This window comes from Engraulis encrasicolus, chromosome 10 (genome assembly GCF_034702125.1).
Source record: "Engraulis encrasicolus isolate BLACKSEA-1 chromosome 10, IST_EnEncr_1.0, whole genome shotgun sequence".
NCBI classification, from domain to species: Eukaryota; Metazoa; Chordata; class Actinopteri; order Clupeiformes; family Engraulidae; genus Engraulis; species Engraulis encrasicolus.
In genome coordinates this window covers 6,030,364-6,054,842 of record NC_085866.1, presented here as the reverse complement: position 1 = coordinate 6,054,842, position 24,479 = coordinate 6,030,364, and the positions used below count along the sequence as shown (strand labels likewise).

The window sequence follows — 24,479 nt, the reverse complement described above, 5'->3', positions numbered from 1 at the left end:
AGATTTAATGTTTCATTTTCATTGTCGTCGAGTCTGTGTAGCTACAAAACAACAGACACGTCTAGTTTACTCCTTGTATTGAAGGTAGAGTTTGAACAATCATCTCGCTGTCCCTACCGTTGTGACGGAAACGGATAGCGCAGCTAGAATGGAGCTGTAAATGAATATTCACTGTGTTGACTCACTACGTTGAGGCTTTAAACAGAGCATAACCCGGCCTTAACAGTGGAGCAACTGCACACATTAAGCTACGCTTAAACGACACTTTAAACCACTTTTCAAATTCAACGTCTGATTGTGTAACACTACACAAATAGAATCACTACTAAACTAAATAAATGACAGTGAACAACTTTCTACTATTCAATTCCTTGGAACAACTTCCCACAAGAATTTTACACTTTATCTTTGTATATCATAAAATCATTGTAAAATATGTATTGGTTTTTATCTAAGTTTGTGTATAATCAATGTATGCATCAGATCAGGACTCATATGAATTACCCTCTTAACTTTGTTAAGTCCATGTAAAAACAGCAGACTGTTCTGCTCTCTCTCACTGCCGTGAGCTATTTTCACTTTCAAAGGGAAAAAACCCTCTCTTTTGTTCAGTCCCTGGAAGGCATGAATGCAATTTCTTTCTCAAAAGGGAATCGTGTGTTGACCTTTCTTGAAGTGGGTGTGTGTAGTACTCTATGAGCTTTTGAGAAGAGCAGTGCAAGAGCACTGGCCCCCTGTCATCTCGTTTTTCAACCTTTCACCATCCTCCTTTCTTACCTGCCTGCCCAGGGCTGGGTTAAAATGACCCAGGGCCCCTAGGCTAAACGTTGCATAAGGCCCCCTGCAGCAAAAAAAATCATGCCAAAATCACATAATCAGTGCCATAATTCCGAGCTATAAATGAATTTGGCCAACTTTTTTCAATATTGCATCTTGTCACAATTTTGCAATTTTTCCCTTTTGATCTATCAGGGGGCCCCTGGTTGGTGGGGCCCCTAGGCTGCAGCCATGTCTAGCCTGTGCATTAATCCGGTCCTGTACCTACCTATCTGCGCAGGGGCGGAACAACAGACACAGGAGCAGCCACAGCAACAGGTGGAGCCTGAGGCGGAACCCAAGCAGCAGCCAGACACGCTGCCCCCTGCTGTCCGCATGGACTCCCTGCAGATGAACGGCATGGTGGATGACCGCACGTCTGTCTCCTCCACTGACATCATGGTACGCCACGCCGCACCGCACCGCACCGCACAGACCGCCACGCCTGACCTGTGGTCGCCTTGTTTATAACACAGAACAAGTAAAAAAGTGACAGTTTTACATGGTGGAAGTGAGCAAGTGGGTGTTGAGCAATTGCTCTTTACCAGCACTACACCACTGCTGAGTTATTTTAGGGACATTTGGAAATAAAAGAGGGTGGTGTGGTGTTGGCCTGCCAGCATTCCTGTTCTTCTGGTTGCCATTGTTGAATAGGACCAGTTGGTGGAACAATAGCCCTGGATGTTGTTTCACACTTGTCTTTGTGCTATATTTGTATGCCTTCTTCAACTTATGGGGATGAGATGATGCTGTAAAAACGTTTTTTTTTTTTCAAACATTCCTCCTTCTGCATTTCAAATTATGTTTAAAAAATGGTGTATGGGATAGTCCAGTGGTTCTCAAACTTTTTGATTTTTTCACATGAGAAAATATTGAGCTCTCCGAGTACCACCTTGACAGCCAACATTAGAATATCACAGTAAATGCCTTCCATATTCACTTTTGCCAGTCAATACAGGACAAGTTCATAACGGCATCAACATTCAGTGCATGTTTGTTTTTAAATTTCTTGCTTGCCTAGTATTATTCTGCATTATGTTTTCAGATTCATACAAATGAATATTACAAAATGTGAGACCAAAGAGATATTTTCAACTGCAAGAATCAGCCTTCAAATCAATGCACAAAGAAATAATTCTTCCAAGTACCACCAGAGATGCCTCAAGTACCACCAGTGGTACACGTACCACAGTTTGAGCACCACTGGGATAGTCTAAACACAGAGATTAGCAGGAAAACGCAGAGTATGTCAAAAGCTGCATTTCATTGTGTAATTCCTTAAGCATAATGGATCAATGAATATAAAATGCCAATTGTGACGGTACTATTATATTAAGCTGCTAGTTCAATAATAATAATGATGGATGGTGGTTATCTGTCATGGCAGGATGCGGAGGGTCTTCAGGGTACCCAGTCTGCGGCCCGCTTCTCCCACATCCTCCAGAAGGACGCCTTCCTCGTCTTCCGCTCCCTCTGCAAACTCTCCATGAAGCCACTGGCCGACGGACCCCCAGACCCCAAGTAAGACACCGTTATCATCACCATCATCATTCTCCATACACACAACTGCCAATGAAATGTTGTTCAGTGTCTTCTGAGTGCTTGCATTGCCTCATGACTGATGGAAAAGTTGCCTTCCTTTCAGGAGAAATGTAATGCATTGCAATTGCAATGTAATGTATTTCAATGCATTGATCGACTGAATTGATTCCAATTGAATCATTACCTCTCGAATCGTAAGGGCAGTGCCAATGCACACCACTAATATTAGTAATGGTTTAATGTATGAAGACCCTGGCTGATGGCCCTCCAGACCCAAAGTAAACCACCGTTATTATCACTGGTGCTGCACGATTATGGAAAAAAATATGATCACGATCACGATTTGGGTGAAAATTACGATTATTAAACAACAACAAGGCAAAGGGTGGGCATCCCTCTTACCTGTTCCAAAGATCATCTCTGTAACCATTTGGCCATGGCCAGCACCCCACCAACACCAACCCCATCCTTACCGCTAGCGCCAGCGCCTGCTACAGCAGCCATGCTCGCCTCCCGCTGATTAAGCTTTAATGGCTACTTAACCTTTAATGGCCTGCCAATTATCCTGGATAACTCTCATATGCCATTATCCACCATCTCTCCCCCTCTCTCTCCGCACTGCCATCGCCACGCTCTGCTGAGTCAGGCATTTCACCTCCTTGTTATTTTCTTGTCAAAGCCATGTGCCAGCCATGTGTATCTTCATAACATTTCATAAAGGCTGGAGCAGGCATCACCCAAACAGGTTTTTTTTCTTCTTTTTAGGGTGCTGACCAAAATATAGTACAACTGAAAAGTAAGAAAAGGTCATGCATAGTGCAACCTTTTCTTACTTTTCAGTTTTTATTTTTATAACATCTAATGACTTGTATTGATCATTGGTATGAGTAAATGAGGACCTGGATGATTGGTTGGTTATTACTATGCCAGATTTTCTGAAAAATGAAACAAAATTCTCTCCCTCTCTCTTTTGCTCTCTCCTCTCTCTTTTTTCATTCTCTCCCTCCCTCTCCCCTCCCTCTCCCCTCCCTCTTCCCTCTCTCTCCCCTCTCTCTTTCGCTCTACTCCCCCCTCTCTCTCTCCTCTCCCCTCCATCTCTCTTTCGCTCTATCCCTCTCTCCCCCCCTCTCTCCCCTCTCCCTCCCTCTCTCCCCCTCTTCTCTATCTCTCCCCTCCCCCCCCTCTCTCCTCTCTCCTCTCTCTCCCCTCTATCCCTCTCTCCTCTCCCTCCCTCTCTCCTCTCCCTCCCTCTCTCCCCCTCTTCTCTATATCTCTCTTCTCCCCTCTCCCCCCCTCTCTCTCCTCTCTCCTCTCTCCTCTCTCCCCTCCCTCTCTCTCCTCTCCTCCCCTCTCTCCTCTCTCCTCTCTCCTCTCTCCCCTCCCTCTCTCTCCTCTCCTCTCCCTCCCCCCCCTCTCTCTTCTCCCTTCCTCTCCCCTCTCTCTCCTCTCTCCTCTCTCCTCTCTCCCCTCCCTCTCTCTCCTCTCCCTCCCTCTCTCCCTCTCCCCCTCTTCTCTATCTCTCCCCCCCCTCACTCTTCTCCCTTCCTCTCCCCTCTCTCTCCTCTCTCCTCTCTCCTCTCTCCCCTCCCTCTCTCTCCTCTCTCCTCTCTCCTCTCTCCCCTCCCTCTCTCTCCTCTCCCTCCCTCTCTCCCCCTCTCTCTCCCCTCCCTCTTCCCTCTCTCTCCCCTCTCTCTCCTCCTTCTCCCTCTATCCCCCCCCTCTCTCCTCTCCCTCCCTCTCTCTCCTCTCTCCCTCTCTCTCCCTCTCCCCTCTCCCCTTCTCTCCCCTCTCTTCCCCCCCCCCCTCTCCTCTCCCCTCCCTCTCTCCTCTCCCTCTCCTCCCCCCCCTCTCCTCCCCCCCCCCCTCTCTCTCCACTCTCTCTTTCGCTCTATTCCTCTCTCCCCCTCTTCCCTATCTCTCCCCCTCTCTCCCTCCGCAGGTCCCATGAGCTGCGCTCCAAGGTGGTGTCTCTGCAGCTGCTGCTGTCCGTGCTGCAGGGCGCGGGCCCCGTGTTCCGCACGCACGAGATGTTCGTCAACGCCATCAAGCAGTACCTGTGCGTGGCGCTCTCCAAGAACGGCGTCTCCTCCGTGCCCGAGGTCTTCGAGCTGTCGCTGGCCATCTTCCTCACGCTGCTCTCCCACTTCAAGGTCCACCTCAAGATGCAGATCGAGGTACAGTAGGCCGTTCCATGCCCACAGGGGGATGCAGAATTGTTTTCTATTGACTTTGAATATCAAACCGAATAGCATTACTGTAGGGACACATATACGCGAATTTGCGAACTTTGCCATTCATTCCTATGAGAGAGGCGAAGGCAAGCGATGGCAAGCGAACAGGAGCGAAGCGAAGCGAAATTATTAAAGAAAGTTTAATGTTATGCAAATGAGGAGCGAATTCGCCTGCCGCAGCCCAATCAAATCAACAACATAACTGTTCCATTCCATTTGATTCGCCGCGACGAACTGATGATGGTTGGATTTTTCAAACTGAAGTGAAAGTGACATTTCACACATCATCTGCACAAAAACTAATAGTTCAGTTAAGCTGCATACAAATACAAAAAGATGTACAGTATGTGAAGCATATTTATGGTTTTCCCCTGTTTTTGTTGTTCTCCTGTGCCCTTGTGCTGGCCATGAGCAGGTGTTCTTCAGGGAGATTTTTCTCACCATCCTGGAGACCTCCAGCAGCTCCTTCGAGCACAAGTGGATGGTGATCCAGACCCTCACGCGCATCTGTGCAGGTAGCAGTGTTGAACTAGAAGCAACACCCCTCACATAAAAACACATCCCTCTACTTAGTACTAATTAACACTTACTAGTTAACCTCCAAACCACAGCTTAATTTATAAGAGAGCCTTTATTTTTTTGCACAAAACAAAAAACATTGTTTTTAACGTTTGCAGTTGTTATTACCTCTAATGTACCCTTTGCATTTATCTTTTAACAAAAAATTATCTGTTATGTTTTAATGGACTCGAATGCCACTTTTGCATGTTTTGCATCACAAATGCATCTTTGTATTGAAAGGGTAGTTTTTTTTGTATATCTATTTGAACTTTGTGAACTGTGACTGTGTACGTGAAGCAACGCATGTAGCCAGCTTGGCTGTTTGACTTGACTACATTACCCTTTTCACCTTCTTATCCCCTCTCCTCCTGCCCCTGGCTGCAGATGCCCAGTGTGTGGTGGACATCTACGTGAACTACGACTGTGATCTGAACGCTGCCAACATCTTTGAGCGGCTAGTGAATGACCTGTCTAAGATCGCCCAGGGCAGGAGCGGCCAAGAGCTGGGCATGACGCCACTACAGGTGGGTAGTACCAAAGAGTATATAGATAGGATGGCGTACTTACATCGTCATCAGAGCTGGGCGTGATGACACCACCGCAGATGGGCCATACCAAAGATTATATAGATAGGATGGCTTACTTACATCGTCATCAGAGCTGGGCCCACTACAGGTGGGCCGTACCAAAGATTATATAGATAGGATGGCTTACTTACACCGTCATCAGAGCTGGGCATGAAGCCACTACAGGTGGGCCGTACCAAAGATTATATAGATAGGATGGCTTACTTACATCGTCATCAGAGCTGGGCATGAAGCCACTACAGGTGGGCCGTACCAAAGATTATATAGATAGGATGGCTTACTTACATCGTCATCAGAGCTGGGCATGAAGCCACTACAGGTGGGCCATACCAAAGATTTTCTTAGTAAACTAGAGTAGATTAGAGAAAGACTATTCAAACTCCGCCCATCCAATGCAAAGAAGTGTGCTCAAGTTCCGTCTTCTAAGGGGGCGTTGTTCCCTCCTACTTGTCCTTCTGTGGCATTTGGTGACGGCTTGCATAAGATGTGCGCTACCGCCATCTACAGTGCCAAGGGAACTCCATTTATTCTCAACATAAAGCCTCCAAAGGTGTCCTAAAGGGCTTTCACATCATCATCGTTTTATTTAATGTTATATTTTGATATACATGTTATTAAAATCATAGTAGCTTATTTTTAACAGTGCAGTTGCTGCCTACATTTTGAGATCATTGAAGCAGTTTAGCTTTTAAAAGAGTGAACTGTATTTTTTAATGGGGAATGTTATAGGTAGTGAGATTATCCACTTTTTCACTACTGTGAAACATCTTGAAAAATTTATTTCATGTTCATGAAGCATCTCTTTAGTCTTTAGTCCTTATCTGTCATTTCACACCATATCTGAATTGTAGCTGTGTGTGAGACTGTGTGTGAGACTGTGTGTGAGACTGTGTGTGAGACTGTGTGTGAGACTGTGTGTGAGACTGTGTGTGTGAGACTGTGTGTGTGAGACTGTGTGTGTGAGACTGTGTGTGTGAGACTGTGTGTGTGAGACTGTGTGTGTCAGACTGTGTGTGTCAGACTGTGTGTGTCAGACTGTGTGTGTCAGACTGTGTGTGTCAGACTGTGTGTGTGAGACTGTGTGTGTGTGTGTGTGTGTGTGTGTGTGAGACTGTGTGTGTGTGTGTGTGTGTGTGTGTGTGTGTGTGTGTGTGTGTGTGTGTGTGTGTGTGTGTGTGTGTGTGTGTGTGTGTGTGTGGTGTCTTCTCTCCTGTAATGCAATATCACTGTGGGGTTGTGTTATGATGAAAGCAGGAAGGGTGGGTGGCTGGCCGGCTGGCCACAGGAAATGACCTGTGTGTTTCTGCAGGAGCTGAGCTTGCGTAAGAAGGGGCTGGAGTGCCTGGTGTCCATCCTCAAGTGCATGGTGGAGTGGAGCAAAGACCTGTACGTCAACCCCAACCTGCAGACCAATCTGGGTGAGCACACATGTGTAGAGCTTCAACCCTTGAGCTACATTCACATATATTGTATCGACTCAAGAAATCGTGATGCGCAGAGTCACAATACTGTATCGTGATACAAGAAGGCAGTATCTTGATAAGCCCTTTTAAAGTTCTGTTACCCTTCAGTACAGAAAACAATCATATGATATGATGTGATAATGCTTCCAAGCTTTACATCAATATTATTATTATTTTTCAAACTGGTGAGTGTATCGTTACAGCCCTACTGAACATATCTGAATTTAACCAATTTGAATATAATGAGTTAAGTTAACATATGTGAATGTAATGAATGGTGCAGGTCAGGAGTCCACAGCGGAGGGCGAGGGTGGCGAGGTGAAGCTGCCGGATCACCTGTCGGGGCGGCGGGACAGCGTGAGCTCTCTGGAGTCCACCGTGTCGTCTAGTCACCACTCCTCCCAGCCCGACCACCCCGAGCAGTACGAGGTCATCAAACAGCAGAAGGAGATCATAGAACACGGCATCGAACTGTGAGTCTGTTTGTGTGTGTGTGTGTGTGTGTGTCTGTGTCTGTGTGTGTGTGCATGTGTGCGTGTGCGTGTGCGTGTGCATATCCTGTTCTGTTCCTTTTAGCTGTCTGACTTGTCTGACACAAAAATGAATGTTCTCTGTGTACTTGCTGGGCGTTAAACTCCTCTTATTTTGTGTCCATATCTGGAGATTATGTCAGTTCATTTTTCATCTCTATTATCTATTATCCTGATTATCATAGACTTTCAAATCTCAATTCGAAAACACATCTTTAGGGCTGTCTTGAGGTAGTGTAATGTAATCTCTGAGAGATTCACCTGGTCATCTTTATGGTCCATTTGTCTTCCTGCAGGTTCAATAAGAAGCCCAAGAGAGGTATCCAGTACCTGCAGGACCAGGGCATGCTGGGAACCACCCCAGAGGACATCGCCCAGTTCCTGGGGCAAGAGGACCGCCTAGACACTGTAAGGCTTAAAAAGTGGCTCTCTTTAGAGTAGCAGTGGATATAATATAAGATAATTACATAAGAAAGGAGTGTTACGTCTCTCACTTTTCTGCAGCAAGAGGATCACCTTTACACTGTAAGGCTTAAAAAGCATCTCTCGCCCCATCTCCTGGCTCAGTTTATAGTAGCAGTGGATAACGATATGACAATTAAATAAGAAATGTCTCTCACTTTTCTGCAGCAGGAGGATCGCCTAGACACTGTGTAGGGCTTCCCAAACGTCTCTCGCCCCATCTCCTGGCTCAATTTATAGTAGCAGTGGATAACGACATAAGAAACATATCCGATAATTTCAGCAAGAGAACCACTTAGACACTGTAAGGCTCAAGTGGCTCTCTTTATAGTAACAGTAGATATAATATGATAAGAAAATTACATAAGAAAGGAGTGTTATATCCCTCACATTTATCTTTCCCATTCTGTCTCCTGTGTTCTCTCTTGGCTCAATTTATTGTAGCCTAGACACTGTAAGGCTTAAATAGTGGAGGAGATGCACTCACACTATCACCTAATGATTCTCAGTTTTAACTGAGTGCTGAATCCCACATAAACCAGAAATATATGAATGAACAAAGGAAGCGAAGGACAGCACTCTTCAGACTTTCCTTGTCTAGTCGCCCACGAACAATGCAAACAATTGCAATGAGCATTACATGCTGATGAGGGGCTCTGCCCGAGGCGTTTGTGAGCGAGTAGACAAGGAAAGAGTCTGAAGAGAGCTGTCCTTGCCTTCCTTCATTCACACTGTAAGGCGTCTCAAGAGTCTCTCGCTCCATCTCATGGCTCAATTTGCAGTAGTAGTGGATAACAACGTAAGAAAGGAGTGTTATGTCTCTCACATTTCTCTTTCCCATTCTGTGTCTTGTGTTCTCTCTATCCGTTGCCTTCCTTCATTTTCAAGCAGTCAGTCATTGTTTACATCAACTGCTGACATAATAAATCTAATAAGTCAAATCTCTTTCCCCTTTTCACTCTTGCTCTTCCCCTGCCAGTCTCTTTCTGGTGTATTTTTGTAGGGTGTTTATCGCATCGCATCATTGAGCCTGATAATGTCCTCAGTTCACCTTTGCTGTGTCCCGCCGTAAGAACAGTAATCTGTAGTAAAGACTTTGTTCTTTTTTCTCTTTGTTTCACTTTGTTTCCGTGTCAGCTCTTGTCAGTGAATTATGTGACATCTGTACTAGAACAAGAACATGTTTTCCAGGCTTCTCAATCTCTCTCCTTTCGTGAAAGTCAAATGCAAACCTGATGTGATTGTCGTGGTCTCGTTTTGTATAGTCAAATGAATTTTTCTTAACACCTGCGTTTCAGACTCAAGTGGGAGAGTTCCTGGGAGAGAACGTGCGCTTCAACAAGGAGGTGATGTACAGCTACGTGGACCAGCTGGATTTCTGTGGCAAGGACTTCGTGTCGGCCCTGCGAGCCTTCCTGGAGGGGTTCCGGCTCCCCGGGGAGGCCCAGAAGATAGACAGGCTCATGGAGAAGTTCGCGGCCAGATACCTGGAGTGCAACCAAGGGTACGTGGCACAGGATGGAGAATACGTTAAATGACATTAGATACAGGATATGTTTAGATAGATTCCTGGGGCCTCATTTATCATCAGTTCGTAGAATGTCTTCTAAAGTGTGTCTTACGAGTGAAATTTAGAATGTTCGCAAGTACAGAAAAATCGGGATTTATGAAACGTGCGTTGGCTGTTCCTACGCACACGTCTGCATGATAAATCCCACACCTTCCAAATCACTGTGCACGCGCGCATTCGGGGTAATTTGCATCCCGAAACGCCTCCAAGTAACCATATATGGTATTAAAATATATTCAAATGCCATGTGAATTCGAAGGTGCCACCCTGTTTGGACACACATGAACACACGCGGACACACGCGCCAGTCGAAGCGCTGGCGGGAAGTGTGGAGATAGAAACATTTCCGCGGCAGGAGTGGAGGTGCTTTCGACAGGAGGAGGACAGTGTTTCAAAATAAGTAAAAGAAGGAGACACACATGGACGAAAACACTGTAAAATAGCACACTGTCATACTCCATTGTCATTCAAAGCAAACTGTACCTTGCACGGTCAATATTATTTGCAATTTTGTGTTTCTTCCACTCGCACGCATGGTCTGAGGTGTGCTTAGATTTAGGCACATTTCTACGTTCAAGTACATGTTCATAAATCCCATACTTTGCTCAGGAATGATCGCACGCACGCTTTACGCACAGATCTGTGTCTAAGAACGCTTGATAAATGAGGCCCCTGGAGTGCAGTCAAGGGTAGGTGGCACTAGATATGCATGTTAAGCCACTATGCCGCTGCCCAATATGCCAATGTCAGGATACTAGCCAACAGCCAGCCTGAACACCATCTGCTGCTAGCATAAAAGTGACATTAGATATTTCTTTAGATAGATGTTTGCTGCGAGATACCTAGAGTGCAATCCAAGGGTAGGTGGCACAGGATGGAGAATTACGGCGGGACACATACACGCGAATTTGGCCAAGCAAAGCTAACTTTGGCATTCATTCCTATGAGGAAGGCAATTTAATGTAATGTGGAGCAAATTTCACCTGAGCTGTGAGAATGGAACACTGAATTGTGCCTCTATTCGCTTCGCTCGTTTCGCCTGCATGCGTCCCTGATGTGAGAGGAGGAAGTGCACTTTGTTATGCTTAACAAAGTGTGATGTTTAAGTGCTGTTTGTTTTTTTGCAAGGAAGTTTACTCAACTCCCGACATATGAATCAAGCCTTGGGACACATGAAAACAATGGTTATGTATGCAAACACGGTTCTATCAGTTTCAGATGACCACCAGGTGGTGCTTTCAGCTTCAGCTTTCAGGAGAAACTAAATGGGTTATTCCATTTAGTAGAGAGCAAAGCTGGGCACTCGCATATAAATGTGTGGTGATTTATTTGGAAAGCAGGACAGACAAACATTTTGCCTAAGCCATCTTCAGGCCAAAACACTTTGTCACTCTTTCCAAGTAAACCACCATAACATTTTAGAAGACTGCAGTTCATCACTTCTAAAGAGTACTACAAGTACAACATACAGACAGCACTATAACCTCTAAAGGACTTGGCCCGATGAAAGAGACTTAGGTGAACTTGGAACTGAGAGTTACGCATACAAATCACATAGCTGGCATAGCTAGTGGTCTTATCCTAGATAGTTACAGTTGAACATTCCAGAATGCTACAGTGCACATTCCAGAACACTCCCCCAGGAGCAATACGGGGTCTTGCTCAAAGGTTCTACTGCCGTGGATGAGGGTGCAGGAGAGAGCGGTTAAGTATCAGTATATTGACTTTAATATTTCCCCTGTACTATACTGCTGGTATGCAAGGTGAAACTATTACCCTCCTGCCCCATTCCATTCCCCACATGAACTCCCATCCCTCCCAAGCATCAGGCCAGCCATCCCATCCCATCCCGTCCCTGGGGGGCAATAGGGGCACTCTGCTCATAATTGAATGGGAAAGTGGACTGACCTCCTTCTCTCCTTCTCTCGTCTTCTCCTCTTTGTTCCCTGCAGGCAGACGCTGTTTGCCAGTGCTGACACAGCGTATGTGCTGGCCTACTCAATCATCATGCTTACCACTGACCTGCACAGCCCACAGGTAAGCACTCATCTCAGCTCACTCGCGCTCGCTCTCTCTCTCTCGCTCGCTCTCTCTCTCGCGCACGCTCGCTCTCTCTCTCTCGCTTGCTCTCTCTCTCGCGCACGCTCTCTCTCTCTCTCTCTCTCGCGCACGCTCTCTCTCGCACTGCATCTCTCTCTCTCTCTCTCTCTCTCTCTCTCTCTCTCTCTCTCTCTCTCTCTCTCTCTCTCTCTCTCTATCTATCTGTCTGTCTGTCTGTCTCGCTCCGTCTGTCTCGCTCCTTTCTCTCTCTCGCTCTCTCTTACTCTTGCACTCCCTTGCTCTCTTTATCTATTGCTCTCTGTCTCTGTCTCTCTGTCTCTGTCTCTCTCTCTCTCTCTCTCTCTCTCTCTCTCTCTCTCTCTCTCTCTCTCTCACCACTTTTCCACTTTATGCTGAGTACAGAGAGTACTCCATTATGCCCCCTGCCCTTTAAACGCTTCTGCTTCTGTTTTTTTCTGCGACCATTTGTACCCCTTTGCCAATGACCAAAATGATACCACTTGCCTGAAATGTCCTTCTGTTAATCTACTGCTTGAAATGAATATTTGCCTTATTTTGGCACAGTACTATTTGTTACAACTTACATTGCTTGCTCTGTTACTTCATGTTGAAAAAAAAAGTTGTTTCTCGGCCCCACCGTGGCTCTAACTGTAGGGCACTGGGCTGCTACGCCTGCAACCCGGGTTCCAGTCACAAATAAAGACATAAAAAAATAAAAAATGTATCACTGTGTGTATCACAGGGACACTGTGCAGGAAATGGTCAAAAAAGGTACTGCAACTATGCTGCTCATTGAAACTGGGCTGCCTATTGCCAAATTTGATCTTTACATGAAAGTTTACTAAGTAATAAACAAATATGTTTCTAGTATGGTCCAAGTACAGTCATTTTTGCAGCTAGAAGTGGCTATTTTTGGAAATTCAAAATGGCGGACCATGGAGAAATGGCGGACCATGTATGAAAAGTGCAATTTTTCCAGTCATAAAAAAATGCGCTGTTTCTCTTTGATGCATTCTTCATGCAGGTGAAAAACAAGATGACCAAAGAGCAGTACATCAAGATGAACAGGGGCATCAACGACAGCAAGGACCTGCCGGAGGAGTACCTGTCATCCATCTACGACGAGATCGCAGGCAAGAAGATCGCCATGAAGGAGAGCAAGGAGTACTCCATCACACCCAAGTCCAGCAAACCAAGTGAGTCTAATCAGCGTTCAAACAAACCTCAGGCCCAGCCGTCCGTGGCTCGCTGGATTGCTATGCTGGCGATCTGAGTTCAATACCTGCCCGCTGCATTTGCCGATTTTCTCCCCGTGTCTCTCTCCCCACACGCTTCCTGTCTGTCTTCCACTATCCTATCTCAAAAATAATAACAACAAATATATAATAAAAAACAAACAAACAAACAAACTTTAGGCTTTTCCTAGACTTTAGACATGCCCTACGTGGAACACCAGCATGGAAGGTTTAATGATTGTTGAATTTAATGACCAGTCGTAGTAATAATACTTTAATTCCCTTTCCCCCAAAGCACATTAAGGAAGTTTCCAGTGTCTAATTTGGGAGGGTAATGAGAACGTGGGGGGATATTGTGTTAGTGTAGAAGACATATTGAACAGAAGATAAGCTAAATCAATCACAACTTAGTCGGTGGTTTTAATATAACAATATTGACTTAAATGACAAACCATCGCCATCATCATCTTGTGACAGATGCCACCAATGAAACGTCAGTGATTCAGCCAACTTAATCATAGCATCTTTGAGCACAGTGACGTACAAAAACACGGTCAATTTCCAATTATTTCTTTCATGGCTTGGAAGATGTTCCTTACATGGAACACCATCATGGAAGGCTCAATAGCTGTTGATTTAAATGGCCAATGGCTCAACATCGTGCTGTGACAGCTGTAGACATATTGAACAGCTCGACTAACTCAATCACATGATCTGGAACCTGCTGGCTGGTTTAATATTCTAAATATTGTTTACTCTATTGGCCAATGGCCTGGCGTCATCCTGTGACAGATGTAGCCAATCAGAAGCAGCAGCTGGTGTGATATGCATTCCAATAGCATTCTCATAACCCCCACAAGGCAAATCTGTCCACTGCAAGAAGACCTCTAGCGTCTAATACAGGGGAACCTGAGTGAGGGGGATGTTATGATGAAACAGAAAAAGCATTATGGGTGTTTTTTCAACACTCTAAAAAAAATTGGAATTATATGCCGATTTCAACACCACACCATGAATAAATTTAGCGAGTGTAAGCACCATTGGTACTTAACGTTTTAGCTTGATGCTGCATATACAGTTGCTGCATATATCATGTTTTTATATGCTTCGGAGGCTGAGATGTTTGGGTTTTAATAGGCAGAGGGCACCTTTTCCCAAAAAGGGCATTCAGCAGGCGTTTTTTTGCAGGTGCCTCAGGCTAAAATGGGTTATTGGCATCAAGTGAGTTAATAACCAATGGCATGATGACCTCGTGTTTTTCCACCAGATGTAGCCAATGAGAAGCAGCGGCGTCTGCTGTACAACATGGAGATGGAGCAGATGGCTAAGACGGCCAAGGCCCTGATGGAGGCGGTGAGCCACGCCCAGGCCCCCTTCTTCAGCGCCACTCACCTGGAGCACGTACGGCCCATGTTCAAGGTGAGGCGCGAGTGCAGTGCACACATACAATACAATATCACATGTATTGATATAGCGTAGTATCCACCTGGATCACGTACGGCCCATGTTCAAGGTGAGACACGTGGGCATGGATGCATATGATACGCACACTGCGTATTTTTGTATAATGATGAGATTTTGTTTGTGTAACATACAATACTTAGGGCCCATGCTCATGGTGTGGCGCGTATGCAGTGAGAGCACGCATATGCACACAATATGCACACTGGCTTATTACCTCCGCCATGAACTCTAAACTTTTCATCACCAGCCATTACTAGCAAAACACACACTCACTAATGGGTCAAACTGGCTTGTAAGTTGGTCTTTTTTACCAGCCAAACTGAAATGTCAGCATTTGGCCAGTTAGCTGGTCTTAATTTAGAACCCTGCCTCCGTCAAGGAGGTTGTGTGATCGTCCAAGTTTGTTTTGTACGTTTGTTTGTTGGTTTGTACATTTGTTTGTCGGTTTTCAGTGTGTGTGTGTGCATGTGTATGTTGTCCACCAGAGGGTGGAGGTGCGCTCTGAGAGCTTTTCTAGTTTTTGTACAATGATATGATTTTGTTTGTGTTTTGTCTAAATGGGCTGCTTGAATATGCCGACAGAGATTAGATAGCCTTGGCCTTGGGCATGTTGTGGGTAGAAGTATGGATACGGAGTTTCACTTGGGTTGGCTGCAGTTTTGACAAGGGAAGCGCAGTGTTTCCCATACATTGAGGAAACTATGGCGGCCCGCCATAGTTTAAATTTGGCCGCCATAGTTTACGAAAGTGTTAAAAAAAAAAAAAAAAAAAAAATTTTTTTTTTTTTACTTTTTTTTTTTTTTTAACGATATCCGTTTTTGTTAAAAACGCTTTGAATTACGATTTTGAATTTCCTTCGCATTTTCCTCCTGGAGTAAATACATCCTATAGACTCTGTATTGGTTAGATAAGTAGTCCCACGGTAACACAGAATGAGGGGAATGCATTAGGAAGTGACCGTAAGGGTATTACAGTTGATTCATGTGTGCACACGTGTAACATCGGGTGAGTAACAGAACATGTGCGCAACGATGCGTTATGACACGCCGATATGCGAGGATCTTCGTCCAAATCGCTAGTCGCATGCATCATGGCTAACTGCGTTTACATCGCGTGCCGCGTGTAAGGGAAATGTTAGTTGTTGACATGTATGGAATTCACTTCAATTTGTGTTGTTTCTTGCTTCAGTTGTGGACAAAACGATTGGCCAAACTCAGAATAGAAAGCCTTTGCTGTGCTACTGTCCCAGAGAGCTGAAAAAAAAAACCTTCATAGAAGAAGTCACACTTAACAGGGGTGTTAACCAATCCAATGAGTTCTCTCATTGCTCTCTCTCTCTCTCTCTCTCTCTCTCTCTCATAGTAGCCTACTATTTACCCATAACAAATGGTGAATTTCTGAGCCCTTTTTAATGTGTAGCCTATACCACTGAATGCATGATAATGCTTCATCCTATTTTAGAAATAGGGCCTATGTGCCTTTTATATACCAAATGTTTATCATTTTGAAATTGTTTCAGTTGTTTATGACTTGTGTATGACTGAAATTATCTCTGCATACTATCAGTGCTGCATTGCTTTGTAAAGATGGGCTATTCAACACACTTTAAAAACACACTGAAAAGATACGGCCATAGTAGCCTACTGAAAACATTTTGTTCATAATAATGGTGATTAATAAATGGTGGTCTTAAATTTTCATACTGACATCCTTCACTTTGACTTGGTAGATAACGGCAGACCATCAACTTCAAAAGTAGATCTTAGTTAAAAAAAAGGTTGGGCACCTCTGCTATAGAGAGAACCACAAGTGCTTGAAAGACAGGGATCAAAAGCCTAGTCAAGTTGTTGTAGTTTACTTGGGTTTGGGAGCAATATAAAAAACCCTCAGAGAAGGGACAGTTGGGATGAGTTTACTAACACTCCCTAGGCTTTGTTTTACAGTTGTAATGAGTTTGGTGACAGACCTTCATTGACACAGCAGAGGAGACATCGGGCTGCATATAGAAATGAATGTGTAATGAATGTGAATATAGACATAAATGTGTAATATGTTGTTCAGCCCTTTTAATGGGAGGAATTTGGAAAAAACTGGCCCTGTGACCAGCACCCCTCATGTAGAATGTGTATGCCTACAGATATGTGTGGGGGAAAAGGCATAGCCTACCCTCTAAGACCCTTTTTGTCTATGCGTTAACAATTTCACAGTGCTCTTAAATTCTTAACTCTGCTCCTATTTTGTTTTATTATTGTTTCCCAGACCCCTGCATGAGGGACGAATGAAACTGTGTTGTAAACAGAAATTATTCACTGTACTGCATTTTTTGACAATGACAATGTACAACTATTATACAAGTCATGGGTAAAATCTTATGTAGCCTTATTTCTCAAAATATAAATGGCTGAAATATAGGCCCAGGCCTACAGTTTCTCCATGCGCCAATGTCATACTGTAGTCATTGTTTTGCCGTTTTGCATTTACGCTGCAAGAATACACCCCCCCCCCCAAAAAAAAGGCCCGTGTGAGAAGACAAAATAAACCCCGGCTGCCCCCATAGTTTCGAAAATTTCTGTGGGAAACACTGGAAGCGTAATCGACTCAGCAGCAGAGTCTGGTTTTGAAAGTTAATTGGCAACTTTACATTTGCATACATTATTAAGGCAATTTTCTGTAGTTGGAAGTGGGCCAATAAATTAGAATATTAGATTGCACCTCTGAACAACATCTGGATACAATCTATTCTGTACAGCATGTTCTAAGCTCAATAGTTAATTTCATTTTCATTATTTCTCACACTCTTTTTCTCTCTCTCTCTCTCTCTCTCTCTCTCTCTCTCTCTCTCCCTCCCTGCATCTCTCCTCTCTCTCTCTCTCTCTCCCCCTGCATCTCTCCTCTCTCTCTCTCTCTCTCCCCCTGCATCTCTCCTCTCTCTCTCTCTCTCCCTATCTCTCTGCCCATCTCTCTCTCTCTCTCTCTCTCTCTCTCTCTCTCTCTCTCTCTCTCTCTCTCTCTCTCTCTCTCTCTCTCTCTCTCTCTCTCTCTCTCTCTCCCTCCATCCATCTCTCTCCACAGCTTGCGTGGACTCCTCTGCTGGCTGCGTTTAGCATTGGGCTGCAGGACTGTGATGACCAGGAGGTGGCGTGTTTGTGTCTGGAGGGAATCCGCTGCGCCATCAGGATCGCCTGCATCTTCAACATGCAGGTCAGCAGTAAGACACACACACACACACACACACACACACACACGCGCGCACGCACAAACACACACAGATACACACACATAATATAACATACACACACAAATAATATTATATATATACACACACACACACACACACACACACACACACACACACACACACACACACACACACACACACACACACACACACACACACACACACACACACACACACACACACACTCTTCCATCACAATTTTTATTATTCATCCACTATGACTGCTTCAACTTCTCCAAGCTCTCTGCTGTCAAACAAGGCCCCAGTGATGTTCAGCTCAGCAGCTACTGTTGTGAGAATATTGCTGTCATTGTACAGTTTTTCACAGTACACCAGTGGTTCCCAAACTTTTCCCCCTGTGCACCCCCTTGTACATTTCAATGTGGTTCGCGCACCCCCTAAGCCAATATTTTGGTGTGCTGATGTCCATGATAGTATGGATTCACTGCACATATTGCACAATAGTTTTGGGGAAACAATAGTCTAGGACAGTGCTTCCCAACCTTTTTTGTCCTGCGTACCCCCTTAGCAACTTTTTCATATGAAGAGTACCCCCTCGCCCTCATTCAGGCTCTGTTCCTCTATCCCAATGTGACTACACTCAATATATTTGTTATTATTACATTTTTCCACGTACCCCTTGAGGTGTGCTCGCGTACCCCTAGTGGTACACGTACCCCTGGTTGGGAAACACTGGTCTAGGAGTTAAACTACTGTACAATTCACATGGACCCTTCAGCATACAATTCACCATACGATTTAAAACTACTTAATGTTCATTAATGCTGGAGAAAACCTCACATATCCACCATTGCTCTATTCAGCTGGTGCACCCCCTTATGGTAGGCTGCGCACCCCCAGGGGTGCACGCACCCCAGTTTGGGAAACCCTGCAGTACACCACAGGGCAGCCGTGGCGTAATGGTTATGGAGTTAGGCGGTAGATCACAGGGTTGCAGGTTCACACCCCACCCTTCCCAATCCCTTCCTCCCTCCATGGCTGAAGTGCCCTTGAGCAAAGCACCTTAACCCCACATTGCTCCAGGGACTGTAACCAATACCCTGAACAATAATAACTGTAAGTCGTTTTGGATTTTTTTTTTTAAATCGTCAGCCAAGTGTAATGTAATGTAATGTAATGTAATAAGGGCACTAAATTAACTTTTCTCATCACCAGCCAAAATGGCTAGTAGATGTTGATCTATTTCTTTTCTACCAGCTAAACTGAAATTTCACCAATATTTGACTGCTTGGTGGGTGTTAATCTTAGAGCCCTGAATGTAACGCAATGTAATGTAATGTAATGTGTCTCTCACCCTGTGTGTTCATCAGCTGGAGCGGGATGCCTACATCCAGGCCCTGGCTCGCTTCACGCTGCTGACGGCCAGCTCCAGCATCACGGAGATGAAGCAGAAGAACATCGACACCATCAAGACCCTCATCACCGTGGCACACACAGACGGGAACCACCTGGGAAACTCCTGGCACGAGGTCAGTCAGTGACTATCACACTCTCGACTCTCCTATAAACGATAAAGACACAAAAAAATGTTTTTAACACACAAAAAAACCAGATGCTTCGCTTCATCCCACTTTTCGTCAGTTTCACTGGCATGTAAAATAAATAAAGGTTATTCGATGATGTAATAACTCCTCTACTCCTCTGTTGGTATTTTTGCAGATCCTGCGCTGCATTAATTATAACTAAAGGTTATTCGATGATGTAATAATAATTCCTCTATTGGTATGTTTTCAGACCCTGTGCTACATTAATAAGGAAAAGGTTATTCGATGATGTAATAAGTAATTCCTCTGTTGGTATGTGTGCAGATCAGGCTTGTACGAAATTCCGAATTGAATGAATTTGCATTCAAAGTAATGCCATAATACGAACACTAGGTGTCATTACCTTGAATTTCTTTGAATTTAAGCTACACCACCCATTGAGAGTACATAGAACACCACCACCTAGTGTTCATATTATGGCATTACTTTGAATTCAAATTCATCCAATTCGGAATTTCGTACAAGCCTGGTGCAGATCCTGCGGTGCGTTAATAATAAAGGTCATTTGATGAAGTAATAATAACTCCTCTACTCCTCTGTCTGTGTTAAGATCCTGCGCTGCATTAGTCAGTTGGAGCTGGCCCAGCTGATCGGCACGGGGGTGAAGACGCGCTACATCTCCGGTGTGGTGCGGGAGCGAGAGGGCAGCCTCAAGGGCTTCCCATCCGGCACCGAAGAGTTCATGCCCCTCGGCCTCGGTAAGGAGACATTACATTAGGGATGCACCGATACCGATACTGCTCATTATCCTCGTACTCGTACTCGTCAAGCCGATACCAGGAACGATACTGCTATTACACAAAACAATGCAAAATCTTGTCATGTTCTGTGGACTTGAAAGCAGCATGGAGAAAAAGTGCCACCTCATACATTTACTAACATTTAAATCTACATGGAAATGGACAATAAAAATATCACGGGTGGAAAAAAACAAGGCCATGCATTTATTTTCATTGTATTTTGGTGGTAAAAGGTATCGGTATCGGTACTCGGTATCTGCAAGTACTCGTACAAAAGTGGTATCGGTGCATCCCTACATTGCATTACATTACATTTAGCAGAAGCTTTTGACCAAAGCAACTTACAAGGAGGACATTGAAGCAAGTACACAGTGTTGGGGTCAGTACAGTGTACATCAACTGTATACAAGGATGGTAATGTAGAACAGAATAGAGAGGGGGCACTGTGGCGCAGCGTGCTAAGCCCCCCGCATTTGAGCTTGCAAGCCCACGGGGACCCCGGTTCGAGTCCGGCCGGGGTCATTTCCTGATCCTGAAAAATACTAGCAGAAAAAAAGGTTCCTCTGGAGTCCAGAGAAGGCCACCCTGTCCTCACAACATTGGCTGCGTCATGTGAATGACTCAGCGTCAGATTCAGTGACCTTTCTTAGTGATCCACCTACACAATCATTTTAGAGTTGTTGAAATAGTGGCAAGGAAGACTTGATGTCCCTGGGTCTCAGTAAGTTTCCTCTGGAGGGGGCGCTGTGTTGGCTCAATGAGATGACGCTGTACCATCACGCCGGCGACCCGGGTTCAGTTCCAGCCTGAGGTCCTTTTTGCCGATCCTTCCCCATCTTTCTCTCCTGTCAAACTATGGAGGCCACATTGTTCCTCACAACATTGCCTGCATCATGTGAATGACTCAGCATCAGGTTCAGTGACCTTTCTTAGCGATCCACCCACACAATCATGATGTAGTTGTTGAAATAGTGGTATTTCTGGGAATGCTGCCGAGTAAACATTGTGTGTGTGTGTCAGTATGTGTCTGTGAGATTCATGTGATTTTTCAGCATTTTGTACATTTGTTGAAATGGTGGTATTTCTGGGAATTGTCAAACTGTCAACTATGCTTCAGATAACGGGTCTGCATGCATGCAGGTGTGCGAGTGTGTGTGCGTGTGTGTTTGTGTGCGTGCGTGTGTGCGTGCGTGCATGCGTCCGCGTGTACGCATGTTACATGTTCACACATTCACATTCTCATGTGCATGTGTGCTAATTCATTACTGTGTGTTGTGATTGTCAGGGTCTCTGGTTGGGGGTCAGGACAGGCGTCAGATGGCCCACATCCAGGAGTCCGTTGGGGAGACCAGCTCCCAGAGCGTTGTGGTCGCTGTGGACAGGTGAGGACAATCTCCCTCAGCAGGGCTCTAAATCAACTATTTTTTCATCGGCCAAAATGGAGGTTATGTATATAACCATGGTTTTATGAGTTCCGGATGACCGCCAGGCCTTGGCTGTCACTCGGAATACTGACGAGTATGACGGAATGCGCATGCGCGTAACCCGGGTCACAGATGACTTTTTTGTTATTAACTCTCGACCTGCATGAGCATGTGATGGATCATTTAGTGCTGAAAGCACCGCCCGGCGGTCAGAAGGAACGAAATAGAATGGCTATTAGATGTTAATCTTACTGACCAAACACACACACTCTAATGGGTCAAAGCAGCTAGTAAGTTTTCTTTCCTACCAGCCAACTTAAATTTCCTCTAGCATTTGGTTGATTGGCATGCGTTCATTTAGAGCCCTCTCCCTCAGCCCTAGTAACAGGAATTAATGGTTGCTATTTTTGGTCCTGCATTAAATCAATAATATGTTTTGTTTTTGTTTCCGTCTTCAGGATTTTCACTGGTTCAACACGGCTAGATGGAAATGCCATTGGTACGTATTTACATTAGACACCTTTATTCAAATTAATTTATCTTGGGGGACAAATGAGTGTCTCGTGAACATTGCATGTGCATGGCTAATGTAATAATGTAGTCGCAAAACTAGAGGATGGGATAGTTCCACCAATGCAATATACCATACAACACATTGAAGAGCCAGTGTATTCACTTTTACATCCCTTGCATAAAACCAGCACTCTCAAGTGTCTTCTAAGAATTAAAGTCGAGAGAGCAGCTTAGCAGAGCTGCAAGAAATGTACACACTTGTTCTCATGCACCTGAAGACCTTGTAAAAACAGTTTAGAATTTAGGAAAAGTCTGAAAAAGACTGTATCTTCACTTGTCCATCTGCCTGCTCCCGCAGTGGACTTTGTGCGGTGGCTGTGTGCCGTCTCCATGGATGAGCTGGCCTCTGCCCACCAACCGCGCATGTTCAGCCTGCAGAAGATCGTGGAGATCTCCTACTACAACATGAACCGCATCAGGCTGCAGTGGTCTCGTATCTGGCAGGTCATCGGAGACCACTTCAACAAGGTATTGCTATCTGCAGCACTAACCAAAGAGAACCCCCCTTACAAACACACCCTAAAGCACTGGCATCAGGGCCTAGTAGTTGTCTGGTTATCACCAGACCTAATCACAAGTCATGCCTACTGTAAATCCCGAAGGGGGTGTGTGATTTATAATTGACGATGGTGTGTCAATTGTATCTATTCAAACAAACTGCAGTCATCGCCTTTCCACGCCTCCCTGCTCTCTGATTGGAGAGAGACAGGGACCATGATCTAGTACCCTTGCTGAGGGTAGACTCCATGCTGTCTTTCAAATCTGAAAGATTGTGCAAAGCAGCAGAGCATTTCCCAAGCTAGCCTAGTGGTCCTGTATGGTGGCAAGTCATCAGAGATTCAATACAGTATTATTGTTACCATAACCCCAAAGAAGCCAAATGCCCTGGCAGTTACATTTTAGTCCATCAGCCTGTCTACAGTGGTCTTGCATTTCAACTATTTCAACAAGGTATTGTTGATTGCAACACTAAGACAAACAGCAAGACACACACCCAAAAAACCACTGGCAATTTTCTGCAGAAACACTGGCAGTGAACTTACTGCACTAGGTCATGACCTAACAAGGCGGAAGGTGATGTGTCGTCTTTTATTCCGTCTGAGGGATTTTCTGTTTTCTTTTCTGTATAAAAAGAAGGCAATCCGCACACTTCGGGTCTATTTTTGTGCAAAGAAGCTTTACTTGACTTGCAAGCTTTCGGTCCTTAGACCTTCATCAGGCAGAGCTTTTTATACAGAAATTTGTACTGAATCCTGCACCTTCTAAACAGATGAGCGGTGGCCTATCACAACTGTTTTCTTTTCTGGAAATGTTGGTGCGATTTGGTGTCTCATTTATTGATTTATTGTCTCATTTACAAACCAGAATTACTGCTTATCAAACACAGTGTTGACATGCCTGGCACACCTACGAGGATGTTATAAACCTCTGGTCCTTGCTGCTTTGTGTTCAGAATGTAAATGACACCTCAGGGCTGTGTTTGTTAGGATGTTTATCAGGATATTTAAATAGGATGTTGTTAGTGTTATAGTGTGGCATTCGTCACCACTCCATGTGTGTAGTGGGGGAAACCCCTCCGATACAGATCTTATCCATGACATAGGACCTGTTATGAGCTTTTGTTTCCGTTGTATTTTCCACCATCCCTGTTTGGGTGTGTGTTTAAGGGACTATTGTTTACACTGGAGGTATAGTACACTCTGTCATTGCTAGTAGCCACATGTCAGGTTTCTCACATCATGGCCATGCTAACGTAGTGTAATACATCAGGGGTTCCCAAACTTTACCATGACAAGGCCCCCCATACACCAGTAGATTCCAGACAAGACCCCCCCCCCTCCTGAAATGTGTTGTGTTTTTCTGTGCGCCCCATTTCATAAGTCGATAAGTGCACCCCTGAATCCATACATACAACTACAACAGGAAATGTAATCAATATACCTGTGTAGGCTTTGGCATAAATGAGCCCATTTTGTTTGGCAATGATTTTCCTTTCAATATATTTTTCCTTCCTGCCGTGTCGCCCCTAGCAACCCTTTGTGGCCCCCCCAGGGGTCCCTGGCCCCCACTTTGAAAACTGCTGTAATAGATAGTAAACATCAGCAGTGCATGAATGGCCTCAGGAGCTGACAGACCCCTCTTCACGAGAGGGGAACCACAGACGGTAAACATATTGACTTCTCCCGACATTGTTGTAACCCGAGCTGTAACACTGCAGGTTGGACAGAGGAGTTAGATGATTTAGTACAGAGTTGTCAAACTCATGCCTGGGGGGGGGGCAAAACTGGCCCACGGGGTCATTTAATATGGCCCACGAGATCATTTCAAATGTGTATTACAGTTGGCCCACATGCACCATCAATATACAGTAACGTGACTTGAACATGAAATGGGGAAAAAACATAGCCTTCCTTTGG

The 24,479-nt window shown here is 44.9% G+C and overlaps 1 protein-coding gene across 1 annotated transcript in view; it reads left to right on the top strand.

The window, feature by feature from the left end:
- arfgef2 (ADP-ribosylation factor guanine nucleotide-exchange factor 2 (brefeldin A-inhibited)) overlaps positions 1-24,479 on the top strand; it is a 59,045-nt gene that overhangs the window by 13,142 nt on the left and 21,424 nt on the right. The window contains exons 8-25 of the mRNA XM_063207933.1: positions 1,058-1,218; positions 2,204-2,337; positions 4,298-4,532; positions 5,005-5,104; positions 5,535-5,674; positions 7,047-7,155; positions 7,484-7,673; positions 8,027-8,138; positions 9,491-9,696; positions 11,715-11,799; positions 12,848-13,019; positions 14,326-14,477; positions 17,595-17,723; positions 19,092-19,250; positions 19,876-20,023; positions 21,351-21,447; positions 21,948-21,988; positions 22,361-22,530. Coding sequence (XP_063064003.1) covers positions 1,058-1,218; positions 2,204-2,337; positions 4,298-4,532; positions 5,005-5,104; positions 5,535-5,674; positions 7,047-7,155; positions 7,484-7,673; positions 8,027-8,138; positions 9,491-9,696; positions 11,715-11,799; positions 12,848-13,019; positions 14,326-14,477; positions 17,595-17,723; positions 19,092-19,250; positions 19,876-20,023; positions 21,351-21,447; positions 21,948-21,988; positions 22,361-22,530 — 2,540 coding nt within the window. The remainder of the gene's footprint in view (positions 1-1,057; positions 1,219-2,203; positions 2,338-4,297; positions 4,533-5,004; positions 5,105-5,534; positions 5,675-7,046; positions 7,156-7,483; positions 7,674-8,026; positions 8,139-9,490; positions 9,697-11,714; positions 11,800-12,847; positions 13,020-14,325; positions 14,478-17,594; positions 17,724-19,091; positions 19,251-19,875; positions 20,024-21,350; positions 21,448-21,947; positions 21,989-22,360; positions 22,531-24,479) is intronic.